General features: G+C 46.8%; 1 protein-coding gene across 1 annotated transcript in view; it reads left to right on the top strand.

The window, feature by feature from the left end:
* The window catches only part of map2 (microtubule-associated protein 2), a 43,812-nt gene that overhangs the window by 9,065 nt on the left and 10,705 nt on the right, over positions 1-24,042 (top strand). The window contains exons 3-12 of the mRNA XM_083682604.1: positions 5,181-5,430; positions 10,412-10,516; positions 12,409-12,483; positions 13,777-13,992; positions 16,121-16,429; positions 17,728-20,568; positions 20,795-21,010; positions 21,337-21,504; positions 22,598-22,650; positions 23,875-24,022. Of these exons, the coding sequence (XP_083538730.1) occupies positions 5,214-5,430; positions 10,412-10,516; positions 12,409-12,483; positions 13,777-13,992; positions 16,121-16,429; positions 17,728-20,568; positions 20,795-21,010; positions 21,337-21,504; positions 22,598-22,650; positions 23,875-24,022 (4,348 nt within the window). The 5' untranslated portion in view covers positions 5,181-5,213. The remainder of the gene's footprint in view (positions 1-5,180; positions 5,431-10,411; positions 10,517-12,408; positions 12,484-13,776; positions 13,993-16,120; positions 16,430-17,727; positions 20,569-20,794; positions 21,011-21,336; positions 21,505-22,597; positions 22,651-23,874; positions 24,023-24,042) is intronic.

Here is a 24,042-nt window from a genome sequence, read left to right as displayed (position 1 = left end):
ACACACACACACACACACAGACACACAGGGAGGCAGGCAGCCAGGCAGGCAGGCAGGCAGGCAGGCAGTGGATGGAATGGGGGATCTTAAGTGTGGGAGGGAGAGGGGGAGGAGGAGGAGGGCTGAGGGGGTGAGTGGGTTGGAGGAAGAATAGAGTAGGAGGAAAGAGAGGAGGATGATAATGAGAGAGGAGGAAGAGTGAGGTGTAGGAAGAAACAGAGGAGGCTGAGGAGGCGGATAAAGAGAAAGGCAAGGGATGCAGGAGGAATGCAGAGGTCGTGTGATGGGGAAGAAGGAGGAGAGGAAGAGTGGGCGACCCTACTTATCAGCTTAACAGTTGTCTTGCCTCGGCATTTGCCATGATTTTACTAAGGATATCACATAGGTTGTGTTTGACAGTGGAAGCGAGCTGAAGACATTGACGACAGATCATTCTCTCTCAGCCCCTCTCTCATCTCATTCCATCATGTGTTTTTCTGAGATTCTCAAATGCAGATATGCTGTTACATTTCTATTTATAAACCGGGCCATCTGACCATTGTGACTGAAATGAAAATAACAATTGTTTGCAGACTCCACATCACCACATCACAAACACCCTCTTTACACAGGGCAAGAGGGTGTTAGACAGGGTGCTAAGCTGCTCTCCTCCCTCAGCTACTCCTTCCCTCAGGCGCATTCCAGTGGGAAAACAGGTCAGTACAGTGATGTCACCTTCGTCAGTAACAACAGGCAGTCGATTGCACAGCCCAACTTAGCCGACTAATCACAGAGCGGACACCCACCTTTTCACTAATGATACTCCCCTTCCAGTGCAGTTGTCTATATATTGTGCCATGAAATCTCCATCTTGCAGCCAGCTTCGCTGCTGTTGCTTTGGGGCTGTTGATACTACCACAACTGTCTGCTCTAAGAGGCATGAGCCCAAAAGTTATTGTAGGCTTGAAACAGGATTTAATGGTCTGTGTTTTACCGCTACCCGGTTTACCTGCTGTTCTGATGCTACGGGATCCCAGATGTAGGGCGGTGGATGTGTGTCCTGGATCTGACTGTAGGAGCGCTATGACCTTGTGAAGGGTACCTCCGCTCAACTGGCTATGTATAAACCAGATGATCATGTGACGTCAGTGTCTGATACACATCTAAGGCCTCAGTGAGGGCGACGGCTCCCTCTGATCGCTCTCCTCTGTCTCCTCTCTCTCTCTCTCTCTCTCTCTCTCTCTCTGTCTCCTCTCTCTCTCTCTCTGTCTCTCCTCTCTCTGTCTCCTCTCTCTCTCTCTCTCTCTGTCTCCTCTCTCTCTCTCTCTCTCTCTCTCTCTCTCTCTCTCAGTGCATTAAAAGCAGGTAGATGTCCGTGGGTTGCCAGATTGAGATCAGCTCCCTTTATAGCATTACTGGCGGGCCTTACACTTGGGAGGTTGAGTGAACAACCACCACTGTATTATCCAGACGGGACTTCTGTGATGGAGCGCTCCATCTTGTGTGCTGGATGCCCCCTATTGTGCCAATGTCTGGAGAGTAACCCAACATGGCAGCTCTCTGCTCAGAGCCATAGCCCTCCTCTCACTTCAGCTCCAGCTCCCACTCACTTAATGAAACCAAAAGGAATGCCAGTGATGCAGAGACATGTTTGGGACAGCGGGGTCTCTGATTAGAAGGATGCAAAATGGAATATCAAACAGTTGTTTTTGAAGTTGTAGTGGTGTAATTGGATCTGATAGCTTATCCCTCTTACCCTGATGTTTGTTTACTGTCTCACACAGAGTCTTTTAAGAACTGGGAACGTCTTGTGAGCGGTATAGCCAGTGTTTGATGATGATGGTCTGATTAGATTAGGGGTCGGAGTTGAGAGCCCCCCCAGGACGTGTTGGTGTCCTCACATCTCTCCCTCCAGACGCATTCTTCAACTCTGTTGGCATGCCAACAGACCCTCATGCATAAGGCTGACTGATCTGTCGCAGGGCATCATGATGACATTGTAGTTGTGTCTTGATGTGTATGATAGTGTGTTGTTTCAGCTGTATGTCTACGGAGTGTTACTGGTCTGGAGTCTCTGTGCTCTCCCACTATTACAACATACAACCAGGCTGTCCTTACTTCTACTGTACCCAGGCCTTAGCATCTCTGCCCTGGGGGACTGGATGGGCGATGTTGGCATGCTCCATGCCCTGCTCTGCCAGCCTAGCTTCTGTTCCATGTCCCCTGGCACAACAAGTCTGGCGATGAAGATCAACCATCAGCCGGGCATGCTGCCACAGGCTTAGGTCCAAGAGCAACACACCTGCTACCTGCTAAGTCATGGCTACGCCCCAGTCCACTCACACTACCGACCAGTCAATCTTATCAAGCCGTTCGCTCAAACCTAGTCATCCAGAGCAGGGTTTTAGCCACTAGGGGGAGCTACTTTAGCTAGACGAACCTCACACTCCCCCCGCACCTCAGATGGCCACCACATGCTCTGTCACCAGCCCTGCGGGGCTCCAGGAATCTGAACCCCAAGCCTTCCGTCTTTTGCCCCCAGCACAGACACTCAGAGCGTGGCTACAGTCTGCGAGGGTCTGGGATAGTCTGGGTGTGTCTGGACGTCTGCCACCCAGCTCAAAGTGACCTTCACCACAGACAGCAGAAGGAGTCTGCTCCCTCTGTTTTACTGCTTGTCCAATATCACAAGTGCCTCAGATGAAGGGTTTGAATTATAACAAAGGGGCTTTTTTTCTTTATTTTTTAAAGAAGTACAGGATGTTACCACAATAAATAAGCAGGGATTTATCATCGGTGCAGTCAAAGTGACCATCTCTTTTTAACCCTGATGGGACAATGCAGTCAGGGACGATACTATATTGTAGAGGCAGTGAAGAGGCTGTCATACAGAAGCCCGGCTTTTAGGTCATCTATCAAATATGAATCCCCTGCGACTAAGCAGTATTCTAGAGTCATTTATCGAAGGTTGGAAGTAGGACATGTGTCATGTTTTTCTCTAAGGATGCAAGGTTTTTGTATGCAATGCTAGGCCTGCTCCGACTAGACATTACATTCACATATTTAGTAAACATACAGAGATAGAAATGTAACTGCAGTAAGATGAAGCACTGTGCAGCTCTTTTGTGCTGTAAGTACCATACTGGAACAAGGCATCCGTCTCTGGCTCCCCATATTGAGCGCTTTGCAGCCAGACCTCTCTTAGTCCTAGATTCTCTGTGGACTGCAGAGGGAGGTGACAAATTGCCTTTCCACACAGTGGATTATGCACTGCAGTCTACATGCTTTGCCTGGCAAAAAGCGTAAAGTACCGTTAGTCTCCACCCTCCTGAAAAAGTATCATTTCCCCTGTAGAACCTGCTTCATCTATCTCTCCCGCTCTCTTTCTCTCCCTCCTGCCTCCTGCCTCCTGCCTCACTCCCTTACCTGCTGCCTCTCTCTCTCTCTGGCTCTCATTCTCTCTGCTCCTTCACAGTATGGGTTTCATTAGTTGTGTCAGTCGGTACGATGCTCAACCAGGCAAAATCCTTTATAAGAGCACTTATCTCTCTCTCTCTCTCTCTCTCTCTCTCTCTCTCTGTCTTTCTACTCCCTCACAGTATGGGTTTCATTAGTTGTGTCAGTCAGTACTCAGAAGCACCCCTACCCCCCCCCCCCTTCCCGCCTCCTCCTTGGACCCCAACCTTCACAGAGAGAGAAAAAAAAGAAGCTGTGCTCTCCCCCCTGCTCTAGGCTTGTGATACCTGGATCGATATCCTCTCACTGCCTTTTTATTTGATCTTTTCCCCATGGTGCCCTGGCCAATCCAACACTCAGTGAGGTGCCGATGAGACTCCATTGACCCAGGGGCTCTCAATGGCAATACTGTGGTAAACTACTGTAAACTCCCTGGGTTCCCAGATTCCCATACTGCTAAGACTCCTGTCTGTCTGGCTCTTTCCTCCTCTGTTTTCATCCAATACCCACCTGCTGGGATCATGCCCACTGCACATTCCCAGAGCCGGAGGATGGGAATGGTTATTGACATCATTCTCTCTTTAAAAAACCGTAGACATGGAACAAATCCACCACAGAGAGCCCCATCCAAACCTCCTGCTGTTGTCAGAGCACTGAGCAGCAGGGCGTTACCTTATGAAGACCTTTCCCCTCCTAGTGTTTGATTATCAGCACTGCTGTATGTTCACTAGCTGACCGAGAGAGCCAATGCAGATGTCGTGGGTGTTTGTGTGATTTAGCCAGTTGGCGGAGGTTGATTAAATATCATAAAAACACTTGTAAAACATTCATATACATGGGTGCTTAGTGGCGTAGCACACTAATGCGCATACCACATAATCACAAGGTTCCTGGTTTGATTCTGACCCTTGGCATATCTTGCATGTCACCCATCTTTCCTGTCAATTTCTATTGTCTCTATCCCAAAAAAGCAGAAATGCCCTAAAAACATTAAAAAAAAAACTAAAAAAAACACATATACAATGTTGCCCAGCAACAGCAAATAATTGGAATGATTAAGAAAGTGTGTCCTACAACAACACACTGATTTGAAAACTCAAGGCCATCCCTGTTCTTTCCCAGGAGCTGCATTTACGTTGATGCTTCTTTTATATGAGTTGTATATATTCTTATTCAATCTGGTGCCTGAAGACACAATCAAGCAGAGAACACAATGTCCCTCTCTCTCTCTCTCTCTCTCTCTCTTGAGACTGGAGGTCTCAACTGTCTGAGTAACTGGGACCTATCCTGATTCACAGCTACACTACTGACATACGAGCCCTCACACAGAAATCAATAGGATTTTATGCAGCCTGTTGTCAAATTCAGCACCCTTATACACCCAAGGATAATATATCACACACGCACGCACGCACACACGCACACACGCACACACACACACGCACACACGCACAGAATGTGATTTGAAATCGATCACGCAGCTGTCTGAGGATTTGGGGGTTGTAAGAGACAAAAGAGAATGGGAATTTGAATTATGCCCTTTTTGTTACTGAGTCTCCCCTCCCCCCTACATATCAATGATTATATCCTGTATTCATATTCACCAAATGTAACTTTATGTAGTAGGCAGGATAACTGACATTCTTTATCCAGATACTGTAGCACAGGGCCCCTTATGATGACAAACTGTTCATGGTCATCATCCTGTTGACCATGACCTGACTGTGGTCTCCTCTCCCTGGCAGCCATAAGGAGAGACCCCCGCCACTGCGTCCAACATGGCAGACGGTCGGCAGCCTGAGGACAGTGCCCCCCAGTGGGACCCGTCGGGAGCCCAGGACACCTCTCCCCCCGCAGCCCATGGTGCCAACGGCTACTCCTCCTACAGGGCATGCCAGCCAGGGGTGGCCCACGGGGCGGCGCCCCCCTACTCCTCTGCCAAAGAGAATGGCTTCAACGGTGACTGCGTGTCTGGGGGACATGCAGTGACGGCTGGTAAGGACACTGGACAACTACACAGCATCAGATGAGGACTCACCTACCCATATATCTGATCTGTGACCTTCCCCAGACACAACTACCTGTCAGTAGGAATTGATAAGCTTAGCTCTATGAGGTATCTGTCACACACAGACACGCACGCACATTTACTTGCACACACGCACACACCACACACACCACACACACAGACAGACACACAGACAAACACAGACACACGCACACACACACACACACACACACACACACACACACACACACATATGCACGCATGTACACACACACACACACACACACACACACACACACACACACACACACATACGCACGCATGTACACACACACACACACACACAGAATGACGGGTGTGTTTGTATTTTTCTGTGTGTGTGTGTGTGTATGTCTCTATCTGTAACAAGCAGTGAGAGGGCTCTGCTTGCCCTGTGTAGGAGGGAGTGAAGCCCTCAGTAAATTCATACACTATTATTACTGTTGTAATTAAGGGGCGAAAATCCCTCTCCTTCCCAAGAGCAAGGCACATTGTACCCCGCCGTGTTGCCATGGCAGCAGCTCCCCTACAATTTAGTTTGCCAAGCCTTTTGTTCAACATCCCTGCAATCTTTCGCTTTTAAATTTCTATTTCTGCTGACACCGAGGTACCGTAGTGCTACCTCGTTTTCTCCCTGTAAGTACTGAGGCCCATTTAACATTTTTGACAGGAGTCGCATTAACCTCCTGTAGCCCTATTTTAACTACAGATGTTGCCAGGACTAAGCCTGCCATGTATATTATTCATATAGACAGCATCAGTTATCCACCCAGATGGATTGCATGCCTGGAAGGGACAACATCTCAGACCATTAATCCCATACTATTGGTCAAGATGCATTAAATAACTCATACAAATCGTATCTTTCATCACCTCATATACTATACTGGACTGCACACTCTACCCCTTTTGTGAGCGGCCAATATAGCTACTTTTGGACGAACACAGATGCAGTCCAATCTAGCCAAACCAGTGATTTATTTTAGGACCAACTGTCTGTCAGTGACGAATGCTACATTGACCACAGAACGTGCCACCAGACTGTTTTACCACAGTGAAACTAGGTTCAGTAGCAAACTCCAGTATGTGGCCTGTACTGTGTGGTCTGTGCTGGAATATTCTGCTGAAAACATCGACTACCATTGCTGTCAATCAAACAGTCCATTATCAACTGGTGTGGTCTTTGTTGTCCATCAACCCCCACAGTCTGTGATGCTTGTCAGACCTCAGTTGGTGTGGAGCATGATTAGGCCATTCTAAATTACTTTCAGCAGGGTCATTGAAGCCATTATATTATTATGACCTGTTGTGGAAATGCCAAGTGCTTTTTATAATGACAATGTAAGAGTTTGTTCAGCGTATAAAGGCACAGTGAAGTTCTTTTCATTATGTAAAGTTTCTCACATTTCTTGAGCATGAGATGCAGCTTAATCCTCTTCATAACGGAACACTGATTTGACTATGACAGTGAGGGATGAGGGATAGGCATGTCACCTCATTATCAACACACATGATGTTGTTAATATCTAAAACCTCCCTCATGTTGCTTGTTAATGCAGGTTTCACTGTCAGCATTTTACTGTAGCCGGGAGAACAACCTGTTTGTGTCTGCTGCTTCATAATTAATATCCACAGACGCATGTTCCTCGAGCTCATTATCAAAGACACTGGAGAAAACAATCTCCAGTCAGCATCAAAGCCACCGAAGGCTGCTCTAGTCTTCAGCATAAAGCAGTGCTCCTCCTCTGGGTTTGACACGCAGAACCAGATTTCAGAGGAGGACGTGGGGATTCTCTCCAGCTTTGTCTGTGTGAGGCTGTGCTTTACGAGGTCGTGGCAGGGCGGCCGGAGAGGGGGCTGATGCTGGCGCTCTCTGGGCCTGCGAGTCCCGCTTTCACTCTCAAAAGCCCTCCAGATGCCCAAGAGCCATTGAAGCAGGAAATTGGCTTCTTGACATTCCTTTGAAACAAGTAAAAAAAAAAAAAAAAAAAAAACTGCCTTAGACAGAGAGGGAGGGAAAGAGGGAGTGAGGGAGAGAGAGAGAGAGAGAGGGAGGGATGCTGGGCTGGTGTTCTTTTCTGCGGCAGCCGTTAGCTTCTATTAGGGTGATTGTATTGAACAGTACCATGTCCTTGAGTATCAAAGAGCTGGGCATAGTATCAAGGGCCTTGAGCGTGGAACTTAAGATGTAGAGATTCATTATCCTCAGGACCACTGCTGTGTGGGCCGGAATAAGTTAAAGCTTGTCCAGCTGCTGTACCATTTGTCATTGTACAGGACGGTGCATATGTAAACACATGCTCGCACCCTTCACATAGGAAACAACCAGCATTTTATTTCTGTCTTTGTTGGGGTGTTGTTTTGACTCTTCGATGGACAGTATTTGGGGTGTTATGCATGGCATGGGTGTCTGGTATTACCATCATCAGGAGTTAGCCAGTGCCATTGGCTTCATGTTCCATGGGCGTGGCAGTTGAGCCCAAGACATTGAGAGGGAGGGGAGTGAAAAGAACCCAGGCTTGCTGCTGGGATCAGAATTAGGCAGGGCCCAGACCACCCAGGCCCTGTGTTGCTGTGGCAACGGCTGCCTTCACACACGGAGGAGTTTTGGCGCTGGTATCTAGCCGGCTGGCTCTCTCTCTCTCTCTCTCTCTCCCTCGTCCGCCCTGCCTGCTGTGCAAGCCTGCGATTGGCAGTCTGACTGTGTGGTTGCCTTAGGTCTCGGCTCAGGGGAATCAGTTTTAGCCTCAGCTCTGTCCATCCTGCTCCACTGGTCCGACCATCACAGGTAATGCTAATGCCTTTTCTGTCCTGGTAAAGCCATACAGCATGCGTGTGTGTGTGTGTGTGTGTGTGTGTGTGTGTGTGTGTGTGTGTGTGTGTGTGTGTGTGATTGTTTGTTCGAGTTGTAGATTTTAATTGAATTATTCTGTAATAGTGTTGTTTACCAGACATAACATGACTTATCTTTTATTCAGGTTTAATCATTCATATGTTTAGAGCCAATGAAATGAATGTGGTGAGGGTTGTCACTGAATAAATTGTTTACTTGACTCAACATCATTCTGTCAGGAAGTGCTGAGACATTGAAACTGAAGACTAATCAAGTTTTCATTGTCCTCAGAATTACAGTTGACTGTAGATTTTGTTACCTCTTTTTTATGTGTTTTTCTTGTGTGTATTTCTGTGAGAGTGAAAGTGATGCTCTCTGAACCGAGTGACCTTGCGATACCATGCTATGCTGTATGTTTTGGAGGTGATGATGAGCAGTTGTGAGGTGGTCTGTCTCTGAGACAGAGGCTGATCTGGATGCAGGGCACATCCCTGCCAGACATGCCTGTTAGGAGGGGCTGGGGCTGAGGGGCGCATGTCTGTCTGTCTGTCTGGGAGCAACAATAGACATGGATGAACAGGGAGTTTGCCAATCTGATGTTGCCATCAGTAGGATGATGTCATGGTGTTGTCCAAAGCAGGATTGAGACAAAGCCGTGGCACTATAAGGACAACATCGTCTAGGATTGTGTTTGTAGGAATGTTGTGTTTGATCTGGGTCAGTCTGCCCTGCTTGAAATCAAAGGGGAGAGAGCTGGTGAATCAGTCGATATTCTCTCACCACCTCCGTCTCTCCTGTTCAGCTTGTTGAGTCAGCATTGAACATGCACAACATTCGCTGTCTAAGATTGAAATTCCTGTAATGAAAATCATTTTCAGGAGCCTGATCTCAAGGTGTTAACAGGTATCTGATATCGATGCTCTTCAGTTTCCAGCATAGATTTCTGTTCTTGATACACTGGGCATGTTTCAATTTTATGGATTTTTAAAAATCTTTTTCTTGTTTATTATACCAAACAGACCATTATGTTAGTTTGGTTTGGCAGTGGTTCATACTTATCCATGGCTACATGCTCTCTCCTTTTTTCTCTGTAAAATGGAGCTTGATAAAGCAGGCTAATTTGAGTGGGTGAGTGGGCTGTGAGTGTTCCCGGAAGACGTGTGTCGTGTGTAGTGTGTGTGTGTGTGTGTATATTTGTATGAATGTGTGGGTGAGTGTGTAGTGGGTGGAAAATGGGCCTGAAACAGCTCCACCGCAACACAAAAACAAAGCATCTCTCTGCCAATTAGTCCCACCCAAACACAGTGTTGCCATGCAAATGAGAGGGGATAACAGACGAACAGTCTCAATCCTTTCATAAACTCATGAAATCCAAGAAAATTATAGGATATCCATATATTGCATTCCACACTGTATGTTCAAGTGGAAAGAATCGTATGTGTAGAGCTCATCAAAATGAACAACATACAATAACCATGACACAACAGAAATCAAATGGACTATGTTGAATTTTGAAAATGGTTTAAGATTTTATCAGTCTTTTTAAAGATCCACTTGTATGAATCGGTGTGTTGTATCTGTAATCTGTAATGGAGAACGGTCGGCCTATCTACTAAAACCTGAAGGAGTCCTATAGTGGGGTATAGGGCAGCCTATGCCATTGTTGACTCAGCCAATCACAGGGTTGTGGCTGGCCATTTCTAATTGGGCACCCGCTCCTGGCTCCTGTTTTCCTGAAGCTGTGTTTCCATGGTGATGCCTGCAATTATAATGCTGCCATTGCTTCAAACTGCCAATACTGTGTATGACAGCCTCCACTACTGTCGAATAGTGAAGTTAATCAGAAAATTTATGATCAATCGTTTTCACGTTATTCTGTGAAAATTTCATTGACATAGTATAATTGTCAAGAAATGTAATTGATCTAAGTCACTGACGAGTGTGTGTGTGTGTGTGTGTGTGTGTGTGTGTGTGTGTGTGTGTGTGTGTGTGTGTGTGTGTGTGTGTGTGTGTGTGTGTCTGTGTCTGTGTGTCTGTGTCTGTGTCTGTGTCTGTGTGTGTATGTGTGTGTGTGCGTGTGTGTTTGTGCCTCACAGAGCAAGTGTCTGCGCGGATCGTGCAGGAGGTGACGGCGGAGGCGGTAGCCGTGCTGAAGGGGGAACAGGAGCCCCACGTGGACACGGCCAAACGGCTGCCCTCAGGTAGGCTGACCCAACACACTGCACCACGTACTGGAGCTCTGCACTGCAGGACACACAGGTAGAGGCTGGATGGTCTGGTAACAGGGACCAACTGCTGTTCAATTACTCACCGACCAGCCTGCTGTTGACAAAGATAGGCCTCTGCTGGCCTGCAGAGATATGTATTCCATCTGTCTGTCTGTCTGTCTGTCTGTCTGTCTGGCTGGCTGGCTGGCTGTCTGTCTGGCTGTCTGTCTGGCTGTCTGGCTGTCTGTCTGGCTGTCTGTCTGGCTGTCTGTCTGTCGGTGTTTTGGAAAAATATTCATAGCCTGCTGTCACTACTAGACTATAGCAATACATCAAGAGCTACCGTATTAAGAATTTGAGGAAGCGTTTGGCCTATTACTCTTTAGAATATTCTATGTATATTACATTCAAGGACAGTTCCCCTGATTTGTCTTTAAAATGCATAGCAATAAACCGTTTCATATTGTTCAATGTATTCCACATTCTAAGACAAGCAGGGTTCTCCCCAAAGAATGTAAGAGTGGTGCTGCTCCAGTCTGTAAACATTTCAAGGCAAATTAAGCGATATATTTAGTAATCATAGAGTAACTATCTTTGATCGCCAACGACATTGTTGTTGGAAACGAAAGCGAAAGTGAAACAAAAGTGAAAGTGAAAGTGAAAGCGTTGTGACATGAATATGACATTGTGACATGATTAAACGTGAGTCGGGTTTTGATCATTGCAATCCAGCGCAGCGCTGTTCAGAAATCCTGGGGAGAACTCTGACAAGTATTAATGAAATACATACATTTACACTATATAGATTATAATAGATAATAGTACTGACAGACTGGCATCACATTCCATTTGTGGGTATTCAGTCGTGGCTAATGTGGGCATCTTGCGAAGTTGGCAGCCTTCTATGTGGCCTTGCACCATGACTCCAGAGGAACTGTTCTCACGTTGTGCTGATGTGGGGTGCATGCTGACATCGGCCAAAAGGGTCTGTGTGTGTGCGTGTTTGTGTGTGTGTGCGTGTCTGTGCGTGCGTGTGTGTGTGTGTGTCTGTGTGTCTGTGTGTATGTGGTTTTTGATCACACTTAGAATAGCTCTTCTCCCCCTGGAGATTTGGGAGGGATGGCGTGGGGAGAGAGGGGGACATGTCAAGAGTTGTGTGTGTTTGTGGCTGTGTGTGTTCTGAAGTTGTGGTGTTTGTGGCTGTGTGTGTTCTGAAGTTGTGTGTGTTTGTGGCTGTGTGTGTTCTGAAGTTGTGTGTGTTTGTGGCTGTGTGTGTTCTGAAGTTGTGGTGTTTGTGGCTGTGTGTGTTCTGAAGTTGTGGTGTTTGTGGCTTCTTGTGGTCTCGGTGTTGTTTCTGTGCTTGAGGTTATACATGTATTGCTGTTATACTTTCATGCAAATTATGTCAAAAGACATAATTCTTCTCAATAGTCCCTTTGCGTGTAATGAGCCCTCTCACCCACAGCAATATCATGCAAAGTAGCCTATATCATCAACCATGAATGCCAGTTAGGTGTTTGTATTGCTGTCAGCTTATTCACTATTAGGTAAGAATAATGCTGCCATGTTAAAACCGGAATCATAATGTGAGGAACTTTTACTTACAGTTCATCAAGTTTCCATCCTCAGAATCCTCGGTGGAGGAATTACTCAGTGAAGAAGTCCTATTATTGCATTCACATCTCTCATAGTTTAGAGAGACTGTCGGATGAGCTCAAAGGATTAGCCCCAGAGCTCTGCAGCAGAAGGCCCAGATTCCCCTCAAGGCTCCATCAAAGCTCCTGGCTCAGCAGACACACAGAAAAGGGCACGTCAACACGCTGTTTTCAACATCTTTACCCTCTCCCAAATCTCATTCCTCCATGTTTGTCTCCTTCTTCTTGCAGTTGAAGACGCCGCCAACCTGCCTCCCTCCCCTCCTCCCTCACCTGCTGCAGAGCACTTTGGACCACTGGAGCAAGGTAGGATCCTAGGTCCCATGAGAGAGAGAGAGAGAGAGAGAGAGAGAGAGAGAGAGAGAGAGAGAGAGAGAGAGAGAGAGAGAGAGAGAGAGAGTGTGAGTGTGAGATGTGTTCTCATGTGTATGGAGCGTTTTGACCGGCTAAGACCCTTGGGGCACAACTCCTCCGGCCCCCATATGAGGATATATGTGTCTCTTTGAGATGAACCACGCACAGAGGCTCCTTGTCATACTTTGTTACCCAGAAACAAGAGGCCAAACCAAGGGAGAAGTGCTTTTTAGACATTCATTCTCTTTTTGTGGATATAAAAGAAGTCCTCTCCCTCCTCCTCATCTCCCCCCCCCCCAAAAAAAAAACTAAAAACAGAAATGCTCCATCCCTCCTCTCCCCCACCCCTGCCACTGACCTATAACCCCCTCCCCCTCCCCATCCACTCTTATCATTCGTCTTGGAATGCCAATGATAGCCTCGCATGACGCCCCTCCACCCCACATACCTCTCCTAACCTCCATACCTGTCCTCGCTGATGCAGATCCGGTAGCCAGTTGACCCTCCTAACCTCCTTTGTTACCACATATTATGTCTTTGTTCTTTTGTCTTTTGTTTTGCATGTCTTGTCGTGGTGTTTTTCATGTTGTTGGCCAATGCTTGTTTGTCTCTCTCCTCTGTCTGACTGTGTCTGACTGTGTCTGGCCTGTGTCTGTCTCTAGTCTGCAGTAGACATGTGACCCCACACAGAGTCTGTGGGAGGTGCCAGTCGTACTCCGACTGGTTACGGTCTTTGATAGTATTGTTCAGAAGCTGAAATCTTCCAATCTTAAAGATACAGTAGTATGGTATGACCCATGGACCTAAGCCTACATCTCATAATTTGAGAAGGACACATTTTTACTTTTTAGCTTTTGAACAACTTTACACCACTGTGTTGCAGTAGATGTACAGTAGGGAGTGAGCAAACAATAACAGAAGCCTGATGCCATTGTAACATCGCTTTACGCTGCCATTGTGACATTGTCTTGGTTATGCCGTCCCATCTCCTCTTTGAGTATGGCAAGCCCCAAACTCACACGCTTTGAGTCACTGTCCTGTGTTTTATGTCTTGTTGCCTGTCTCTCTCTCTCTCTTTCTTTTCACCTCTTTGTCTTTGTCTTTCGTTTGCTCCTTCTTTCTCTCTTTTCTGCTCTCTTTTCTTCTCTCTCCCTCTCTATCTCTCTTCCTCTCCCTCCCTCTCTCTGTTTCTCTCTGTCTGTGTCCGGATTTCCCTGCAGTTCTTCTCCTTGTGTCTGTTTGTAGATGTAGGGGATGAGGAGGAGGCAGGTCCTCTCCGCCGTTTCCAAAATTCTCGGGAGAGGTGCAAGTTCCTCGCCCCCTCCATCTCTGTGTCTGTGCCCGAGGATGACCCCTACCACTCTGACGAGGAGTACTATGAGCACCCCTTGTTCAGCCCTGAGTGGACGCGCTCAGGCTGTCGCCCTTCAGGGCAAGCCGCTGCATTTAGACAGATCGAAGGTGAACCACGCATGGTTCCTCTACGCCATTCTTCCTCCCCTCCTCCCTCTTTCTCCTCTCTCTCCTCTCTGTTTTGTTTTTTTATCTCAACCCCCTTTCTGTGATTTGACCAACAACTTCTGTCCGTCCGTCCGTCCATCCGTCCGTCCGTCCGTCCGTCCGTCGTCCGTCTGTCTTTGTGTCCCTGTGGTGTCAGTTAGCTCAAAATCTGAGCGCTTTCATGTTTGTGTGACTATCTATGAGTTTGTGATTTCGATTTTCTTTATCTCAATCAAAGCCATTTGGTCCCTTGTCAAAGTTGCCCTCCAGTCCCGTAAATGATTTCATTTCTAACCTTCCCAAATATCTCCCATAACTTATTTATGGTACAATTATTTAAACACTTATTTACCTATTTACAGTCTGTACAGTACACAAAATGTGATGAAGAACTTATTAAATGTATATATGCCTACTTACAGGATTGCATGTCCTTAGGTGTGCACATGGAGTGGTGGCATGTATATTAGTGTGGTACAGAACATTTGGTCCAAATGGCTTTCAATACCCAGAGGATTGGTGTGCATGAACTATGACACCCATGCACATATGTTCCTCATTGCCTGTCATTGTGTTTGTGTCACCGTTCCCTAAGACCAACCCATCCCTGACCCCCTCACCAGGCCCCCTCCCCATGCGTCCCACCCACTCATACACACCCGCTGTAGATCACAGGAAGACTTTCAGCTCCACACACACACACACACACACACACACACACACATACACACACACACACACACACACACACACACACACATACACACACACACGCGTGCACACACACACACACACACACACACACACACACACACATACACACACACACACACACACACACACACACACGCACACGCACACACAGTCTAGCTCTCAAAGAACACACACTCTCTCCAAGTGGACACACATCCGTACTCTATCTCTCACTTCCAGACAAGAATCCAAACAGGCAACTCTGAGACGGTGATGTTTTTACATTAGTCAAAAAAAGGCATGTCCTTGTTTAGTACCTCATCAGAGTTTAGCTATAGAGGTTTTTAGGAGGCAGTCGTCCTCCTCTCCTCCCTGTCTCCTCTCCCTGGGCAGAGTCCCTGCTGTGATCTGACCTGGCACACTGCACACTGCCACATTCAGTCACTGCTCCACTACCCAGCACCACACAGCAGCAGCCGTCAGAACGACTCAGAGCCGCGCGCTGCGGCACAAAGCTGTTGAGCAGCGGCTTTCTGCTTTAAGCAGGATTTCAGAATTTGCACCTCACAGTTAGCATGACAGCTTAGGAGCAGAGGCGCCCGCCCAGCCAAGGCATCACAGTAGCGGCAACAGCACATCAGTGAGCAAAGAATCCGCATATTGAAGCTCGGCATAGCACTCTTATCCACAGGCTATGGATTATTTAGAAGATGCAAAAGACTTATCCAACTTGAGATGCGTGGGATAGCCATCAAATAGAGAATGCGAGTGCTGTATCATGTTTATTATTTTGGGCTAGATTTCCCTTTAGCTGCTCGTGGTAGGGGTAATGATAAATATCAGATTTTTCTCTAGTCCTGTACAGTACTGTGCAATCACAAAGATTGTTATAGTGTATCACACATACATTTTCTTACAGAAAAAGGTATGATTGAATGAACAAATTCTCTGACATGGTGTGCTGGCATGGTGTGCGTGTGTGAGAAAGGAGTGGCCGGGCGGTGTCTTTCCTCCTCACAGTGCCGACCACAGTAGGCTACTGTCCTGGTGAACACCATGACCAGCAATACTAGCATTTCATGTCCATGCTGTGCATTTTTGATAACCAGAGCAGAATGGAGGTGAGGATTCTATTATACCCAATTAATTACCCCCCTGTGCATTATTACAACCAGCCCATAGGATTAATTTGTGTCCATACAAAGCCAAAAACAAACAACATGGCCAGGGAGAAACTTCACTCATACACATTTGTGGTGTGTTTATTTCTGTCTACAGTATACACCATGAACCACCTCTCACAGAGCTGAAAGTGTCCCATTGATTGATACCCATGTAACCCAAGTCTGTGTTGCCCGTAGTCTTGATGTGTCAACCTCTCCCTCTTTATAAGAAGAAGAGACCATCGAGGCTCTTACAGCCACCTACGAGGAGGAAGAGGAGGTGGAGGAGGAGGAGGAGGAGGAGGAGGAGGGGGAGAGTGCAGAGGCAGCAGAAACCATGGCAGCTCTTGAGGAGCAAGAGCAGCAGTGGAGTGGGGATGAGCCTGAGCTGGAGAGCCCCCCAGCCGAGCCCTTAGAGCAGGCAGAGGCTGTAGGCGAGGCCCAGGCTCTACCCCCCGTGCAGGCCGAGGCAGCCAGTGCAGCCACAGAAGGCCCTAACGGGAATGAGGAGGTGGCAGGGGGTGAGGAGAGCCCTGAGGAAGGTGTGTCCTCTGCTCTCCCAGCCTGCATGTTATTGTACTGTGTAAGAACATAAGCTCATTTAAGCTTGAGGGGATACATAAGTGAATAAGTGAGGTGGAATGGCTCAAAGTTCCCCTGCTCTCTGCTGAGGCTGCAAGGCAACACAGGCTTGACGGTGAAAGGAGCCATGTTTTGATCTTTTCCTGATTTCTTTTTGTTCTCCTTTGCTTGCGTTTTCGGTGTTATAGCTTCAATATTGAGGCCGGCTGTGTGTGTCTATACAGTATATGTACTTATGAAGTGTTGCCAAACCTAACTATGCTTTTGCCAGTGATGTTACAGTCTCATTGATGTGTCATTGTGTCTTCTTAAACCATCACTCAGTGTCTTTTTGCCAGCGATGTGGCCTTTAAAATTTCTGATTTATATAGCATGTAAATCACTTTTTGGGACTCGAGAGAGTTGAGTCTCTGATTTGGCTTTCTTTTTTTTGATTTGGTTTTTCTAGCTGTCATTGTAATAATATCAGAACCATGCTTTTTCTATTGTATTATTTTCTCACATAAGTGTCATTTCATCTCTTTGAATTATGAAGGCAAATTATATTGTGCCAATGCAGTGTCATTCTGTCATGTTTACTATTGTCAATCATTTCCTATTTGGTAAACCATTTATACTCGCATAATAATGAATAATCATCCTCAATAATTGAATGATATGCAATTAAGTGCCCCCTATTTGTAATTACTCCAGTAACTAATTGTATATGGAGATGAGTGGTTCACTGTTATCACACAAGTCTTTATTTCAGTCTATATAATATTTGTGTAATAACACAATCCAGTCAGTTGCTGTATGGAGGCAACTTGACCACACTTGAGTGTGACCAAACTGAACAGAATGTAGCAGAATAAGCAGATTTAGCTCATGCTAATTTCTCATGAGATAGGAGAGAATGACAGAAATGCAATTTTATCCATCTGATAGATTTGTCAAGTCACTTGGAAAACCATTCCATTCTTCATTGCTTGGTTCTCATCCATCAACATCGTAGCTGTGCATGCCGGTTCCGTCACGTTCCATGCCATTGTTCCGTCCATCTGTGAGTGGGTGCGCGTCATGCCCGCGTCGTGCCTCCAAAGTGATGTCAACTTCATTTTGCTACAGTAAGTGAGTGGCTGTGAGTTTGGAAGAGAGCTTTGCCTGTGTCTATGATATGGCTGGCTGGACATGGCTAACATTGCTGACACAAAATAAAGCACAGTGATGTCAGAATGACTATGCAAAACCAAACAGACTACTTAAGATTTATTTTCAGTCTTGAAGATGGACTCCGACAAACAAGGCAGCGAGAGGAGTGGGTCTATGAGCCCGGACAGCATTGGATCAGAGAAACGCCCAGAGGAGCCCTTTGACCCCCAAAGCCCAGTGTTCTTCAGTGGGGACAGAGCAGCACCAGAGAGCCCCAAAGAGGTGGCTCCCCCTGTCCCTTCAAATGGCCAGAGCCAAGCCAAAGAGCCCACCAAACCCACCTCCAAACTGCCTGATGAGCTATCAGTACAAGGTGCACCTAAAACAGTGTCAGAAAAGCAGCCTTCAGTGGAGGTCCTAGAGGTCAGTAGCCTCATAGCTGGCATAGGCATCCTTACAGAGGAGGTCAAAGTTCAAGGTGTCCCATCTGACTCCAAGAAAGACAAAGTTGACACCACTGAGACTAGTATTGAAAAAGATAAATCTGGCATGTCCGCTTATTTTGAGACTTCGACCCTTAAAGTAGATGAAGGCAGCGCTCAAGCTGAAGGTTATTATGAACTGAGCACGGCAGGAGATATGAAGACTGCAGGGAGTGTCCCAGCAGCTCCCTCACCCCCTGAAATCAGCTACAGCATGCTGGCGCAGTCCCAGGCTGTGGATGATAAACCGGACATCAAGAAAAGTCCAGTGGACGAACTGAAATCCTTACCAACTAATAATGAATGCAGACTGTCTCCAGGCAAGCTAGCCCTGGAGCAGAGAAGCTATTCTCTCAACATTACCATTGGGGCTATGGATCCAAGTGGACAAGGTCGGCCTAGGAACTTCTCCCCCTTGGCCACTGACATCTTGTCCTACACCAGTGGGAGTCTGGATGAGTCAGCAGACTACCTCCCAGTCACCACCCCATCTGTGGAGAAGCCGCCCACTTTCCCTCCACTGATCCTGGAGACAGCAGCCTCAGTCACCTCTGACTCCTCCTCCCCTCCCCACAACACAGAGCCCACCATGAAGACCAGCCCCCAGTCAGAGTCCCCAGAGTCTCCTTTCCCACCCAAATACTACTATAAGAACGGTACGGTCATGGCTCCAGACCTGCCTGAGATGCTGGACCTTGCAGGGGCCCGGTCTAGACTGACATCTGAGAACACAGACCCAGAGATCATGAGGAGGAAGTCTGTCCCTGCAGAGTCTCTTGTCAGCGACTCTCTAGCCCACCTGGTCCTAGGAGACCAGAGTCCCACAGCAGCCAAGAGTGAGAGCCAGCTGGAGGAGCTGGGCTACTGTGTTTTCAGTGAGTATTCAGGCCCCATGCCTTCCCCTGCTGATGTCCACAGCTCCATGGACTCTCCTCCTCAGATCTTCACCCCGATGCTGGAGGAGAAAGTTGCTGAGCAAGCAATGAAGTTAGATGCCATAGACAAATTAGCTAAGAAGGAGAGTCAATCATCAGAAGAGGTAACCAAAGAGGATGAAATGAAACAGGCTGGAAGAAAAGATTCAACACAGGAAAAAGGCAAAGACAATGAAAACGCAAAAACAGCTATGGAGGATAAAAAAGACACACCAGTTTCAGCTACGGATGAAAAGTTCAAGTCTGGCCCAGATCCTGATGAGATGCGGTCAAGCCAGCCAGCTGAGTCCTTTGTGACTCCGATAGTGACAGTCACCCTGGAGGTGGGGCAGCCTGAGCACACTGGGGAGGTAAAAACGGCAGAGACAGAAACTGAAATCACCTATGATGCCTATGAGAGGCAGATCCGCAAGCTGGAGATGGAGGACAGGCCTCTGAGTGTGGAGGAGGAGCGGGAGCTGCACGAGCTGAGGGAGAAGGTGAAGAACAAGCCAGACCTGGTGCACCAGGAGGCCTATGAGGAAGTGGATGCTGAGGATGCATATCAGCTCACCGGGGTGGCCAAGGACAGGATCGCCAGGCCACTCAGACCCTCCCCAGCATCCTCAGTGGAGAGTACCACAGACGAAGACAAAGTTCATGGCCCAGGGCCAGAAAAGCCTCAACAGGCTGAGGGTCAGACCACCCCTCTAAAGGCGAAAATAGAGGGAACATCTCCACCTGTGTCAGGTGTGAGCACCACTGAGGAAAAGAAAGTAAGTGTGTTGGAAGAGAAAGTAAGTGTGTCGGAAGAGAAAGCTAGTGTGTCGGAAGAGAAAACAAGTGTGTCTGACCAAGAGAAGCCCAAGCAGCCGCAAGTTGTGGCAGTCACTCTCAAAGAGAAGGCAGTGGAAGAAAAGGCCCCAACTATTACTGCAAAGCTAGAAGAGCCTGCTATAGTGACCACCACTGCACAAGGAGGCCCAAAGGTAGAAGTGGAGAAGGTACAGGATGTAAAGCTGGCTGCAGAGCCAGAAGAAATTATGGGAGAGATAAAACCATCAAAGCTTGCAGAGAAAAAAGCAATTGAGGTTGAAAAGGAGAAAGTGAGAGATGAGGAAGAGGATGAGAAAGATGGTGAAGTGCTGCAGGGGGCAGGAGCAGCAGCAGGGGCTGCAGTGGAGGAGATGCCTGAGCCTCGAGCCGCCATAGAGTCAGTGGTCACTGTGGAGGATGACTTCATCACTGTGGTGCAGACCATTGACGAGGGAGAGGAGCCTGGCCACAGCGTGCGCTTCTCTGCTCCTCCTGAGGCAGAGACAACACAAGGCCTCCATGAGGAAGAGGAAGAAGAGGAGGAGGAGGAGGAGGAGTCTGTGGAAATGGCCCAAGAGGTGGAGATAGAGGCTGCCAGTCTGGAGGAGGTGTCAGATGTCCCAGAGGCTCCTGAGACCCCCGCCTCCCCAGAGAAGGAGGTGAAGACTGAGACAGAGGGCCAGACAGAGAGCTATGACAAAGATGAGACTACTATGGACGACTCCATTTTAGACAGCTCCTGGGTCGACACTCAAGGTAGGATTTCTTTATATTTCACCTCCATTACTCAATGTTTACAGCTAATTAGAGAATAAATAAATGGTTTTCATTCCAATAATTAACAAAACAATGGAATCTTCATATTCATCCACATTTAACAAGCACATGTATCTTCCTCCACTATGTAAATTAATGTAATTTATTAATGTAATAAATTACATTAATTAAAAATGTCTACTTTACACTCACTTCTCCATGGTAGATGCTGATGATGATAAGAGCATGGCCACAGAGCAGATCGAGCCCCTGCCAAGGGTTCTAACCCCAGTCAAGAAGCCTAGCCAGGAGAAACAGGAGAAGCCAGTGAAGCCCAAGGCTAAAGTAGGCAGAGTGAAGGGCCGTGTCTCTACCCCTGAACGCAAACCCATCCGCAAGGAGCCTGTCTATATCCCCAGAGAGGAAGTAAAGAAGAAAAAAGGTTTACAGCTATGTCGTTTCTTCATATATGTATATACTTTTGAATGATGTGCTTTAATATTAATTGACAGATATTTTATTCTTTTTCTGTCGAATTAGTGTAGCTTTCCAAATTATACATATAAAATGTCAAAGACAAATAATTTAACTAGATATTACTAGATTACTTAATATTTTAACTAGAAGAGGGCCCAGTGAAGTAACAGTAGATCTGAATTCACCAGTAAAGTTGGTGTAACTGATGTGATTATACTCTGATACTTACTGGAGGAAGGAATGTTCCTGATGATCTATTTCTTTTATTGACTATGTCTCTCTCTCTGATAGCTGTGATTAAGAAGACCGAGCTGACTAAAAAAGTTGAGACTCAGACGCGCTCTCCGGCCAGGAAGAGTGTGTTGAAGCCAGCGGTCAGACACCCTCGTCCTGCCCAGCACCACACCTGTGCTAAGAGGAAACCCACAGGTGACCACTCCTCATCTGGGGGGACTGTCTGCAATGTGGCTGCCAAACATCAACATTTGCATCTCATCCTTACAATTGTTTACAGCTTCCATTTTGTTTATCGGTTTTATTCTGTCCTGTTTGTCATATTCAGTGTTTTTGCATTTATCAGAATAAAAAAAACTTTATGCTCTACATTTTTCTTTTGACTTGATTTTTTTACATGTGCTTGTGAACAGTCCTCAACTTTTTGTTTGCTTATGTTTATGTTATTTTCTCAGAAATGCATCTTTCAACTTCGTGGCCATGTTCATTCTGCATTTGTTTATCTTTTCAGGGAGTTGAGTGGGTCATTCTGCTGCTTCACTTTTCCTCTGTCTCTGTGGATCTATCACAGCCCACATGCTATGAGACTGTTTCTGTATAATGATGACAGCTTGTTAAGTGTGAATGACCTACAGTTAAAGAAGTGAATCTATCCTTCTCAATGAGGTTCCCTGGAGCCGGATAGTTGCTCCAGCTTTTATCGGACTACTGTGGGTGGTTGCCAGGCAACTGGTGGTTTGTGCTCATTTTTGGCTCCCCATTGTATGGAGAGATACTGGTTTCCCTCAATTTACAGACAGTTTCCACTGATAGGTTCTACTCAAGACTGACTGTTTAATTCTGTGTCAAATACGATGTGAGAAGCAATTGCTGCATTGCCCCAATTAAATTTGTCAAGGGGGTGTGCTGGGGGTGCCCTTACGTAATACAGAATCCTAATTTCTGCATGATTCTCTGCCAAGGCATTGTAGAATAGAGCTTTATTCTGGCTGGAACAGGGTCTCAGCCAATTCCCTCATAATATGCAGTATAATGTACCTCATTAACTTGCAATAATGTACCTCATTTATTTTGGTCTTGTATAAAGTTTGTACCTAGGACTGACTCTTAATCCGTTGATATAGTGTGTGTGTGTGTGTGTGTGTGTGTGTGTGTGTGTGTGTGTGTGTGTGTGTGTGTGTGTGTGTGTGTGTGTGTGTGTGTGTGTGTGTGTGTGTGCATGTGCGTGTGATTTGCAATAACTGCCTGTCAGCAATGCAAGTCACACTAAATGTTTCTGTCCCCCTTTTCTCTCTTTCTCTTCTCTTCTTCTCAACAGTAGAAGGCCGTCAGCCCCTGAGTGTTGCCAGGCAGTCTCGGGACAGAGCCTCTGTAAGTACACTGCACCAAGTGTCCAGGCTTTAGCATAATGAAGCACATAGCACACTGAATAACACATGGTCATCTCAACACATAGATCAGGTCCCTCATAGGAACCACTGGTCCCGACTGTACATGATGATCCAAACATGATTTCCTGGAAAGTTGAAAAACAGTCATTCATGAACGCTTCATTAACACTGTTCATTTCATCTCATGATGAAATAATTAGCATTAATCATTTTTTTCTCGATAATCCCCTTTGTAATAGTTCACATTTTGCCTGGTTAGTTGCTTGTTCTCCTCTATGGTTTTGGCTCAGCAAAGTACATAACCGACAGAGATACATATTAATTTGCTCAGAGATTTGCATCACTCTGACATTTATTCAGTGGCTGCAGTCGTGACTCTGTGTCACTCCTCCTCATAATGACTGTAATTCCCACAAAAGCCACAGAGGGACTGAAATGTCACATATCCCAGTGTTGCGTATGTTGTTCTTCTCTGCCCACATTGGATGCAGTGATTATAGGGCTCCAACCTACGCAGGAATGGCAATCTGCAATCCATTTGCACAATCATCTAAGGAATCTGTTAATGTTGTCTTGTTTAACTCTATTCTAACCATAGAATGTGTTAGTAAACAAAATGGTTTTCTGTGGTTTGCATGATGCATCTCACCCATCTGCCCATCTGTCACTCAGTGCCATCCCCCCTCATCACTAACAAAGATCCCCACCTCTAAAATGCTGGCCGCAGCCCTCTTGCCACCCCGCCCAAACTCTTCCTGCTCCCACACTAAAAAGAAGTCACTGGTGGAGGCAGAGTTATATAGGCCCCTCTGCTCCTCCACTGGGCCTTGTGACTCCCCCACACTAGGCAAGGTAAGGTCAGCACACACACACACACACACACACACACACACACACAACACACACACACATACACACACTCAGGCCTGTAGATGTCTGTTAATACCCAGACCAATTTTATTTTTCTAGTATATCTTTGAAGAATGAGAATCATTTGTCTGTTCTATAATCTTTAAGCCTCTAACTTGGGGGTTCTTTTTGCTGCAGTCTGTTTTTGGGGAATTCTTTTTGCTGCAGTCTGGTTTTAAAGTCAGTGTTCTCTCCTCCCTCCCTGTCTGTGTGTGTGTGTATGTGTGTGTGTGTGTGTGTGTGTGTGTGTGTGTGTGTGTGTGTGTGTGTGTGTGTGTGTGTGTGTGTGTGACAGGATGGTGGTTCCAGGAGCCCAGAGAAGAGGTCCTCTCTGCCGCGGCCTGCCTCCATCCTGAGCCGTCGTGGACAGCACCCACACGAACACGAGGAGAGCTCCACCTCCATCACCAGCTCCGGTTCCACAGCACCCCGCAGGCCTACGTGTAAGATCCCCACCTATCCT

Source organism: Argentina silus (genome assembly GCF_951799395.1).
Source record: "Argentina silus genome assembly, chromosome: 12".
NCBI classification, from domain to species: Eukaryota; Metazoa; Chordata; class Actinopteri; order Argentiniformes; family Argentinidae; genus Argentina; species Argentina silus.
Note: the sequence above shows the minus strand (reverse complement) of the source record. Positions and strands in the feature narration are given on the sequence as shown.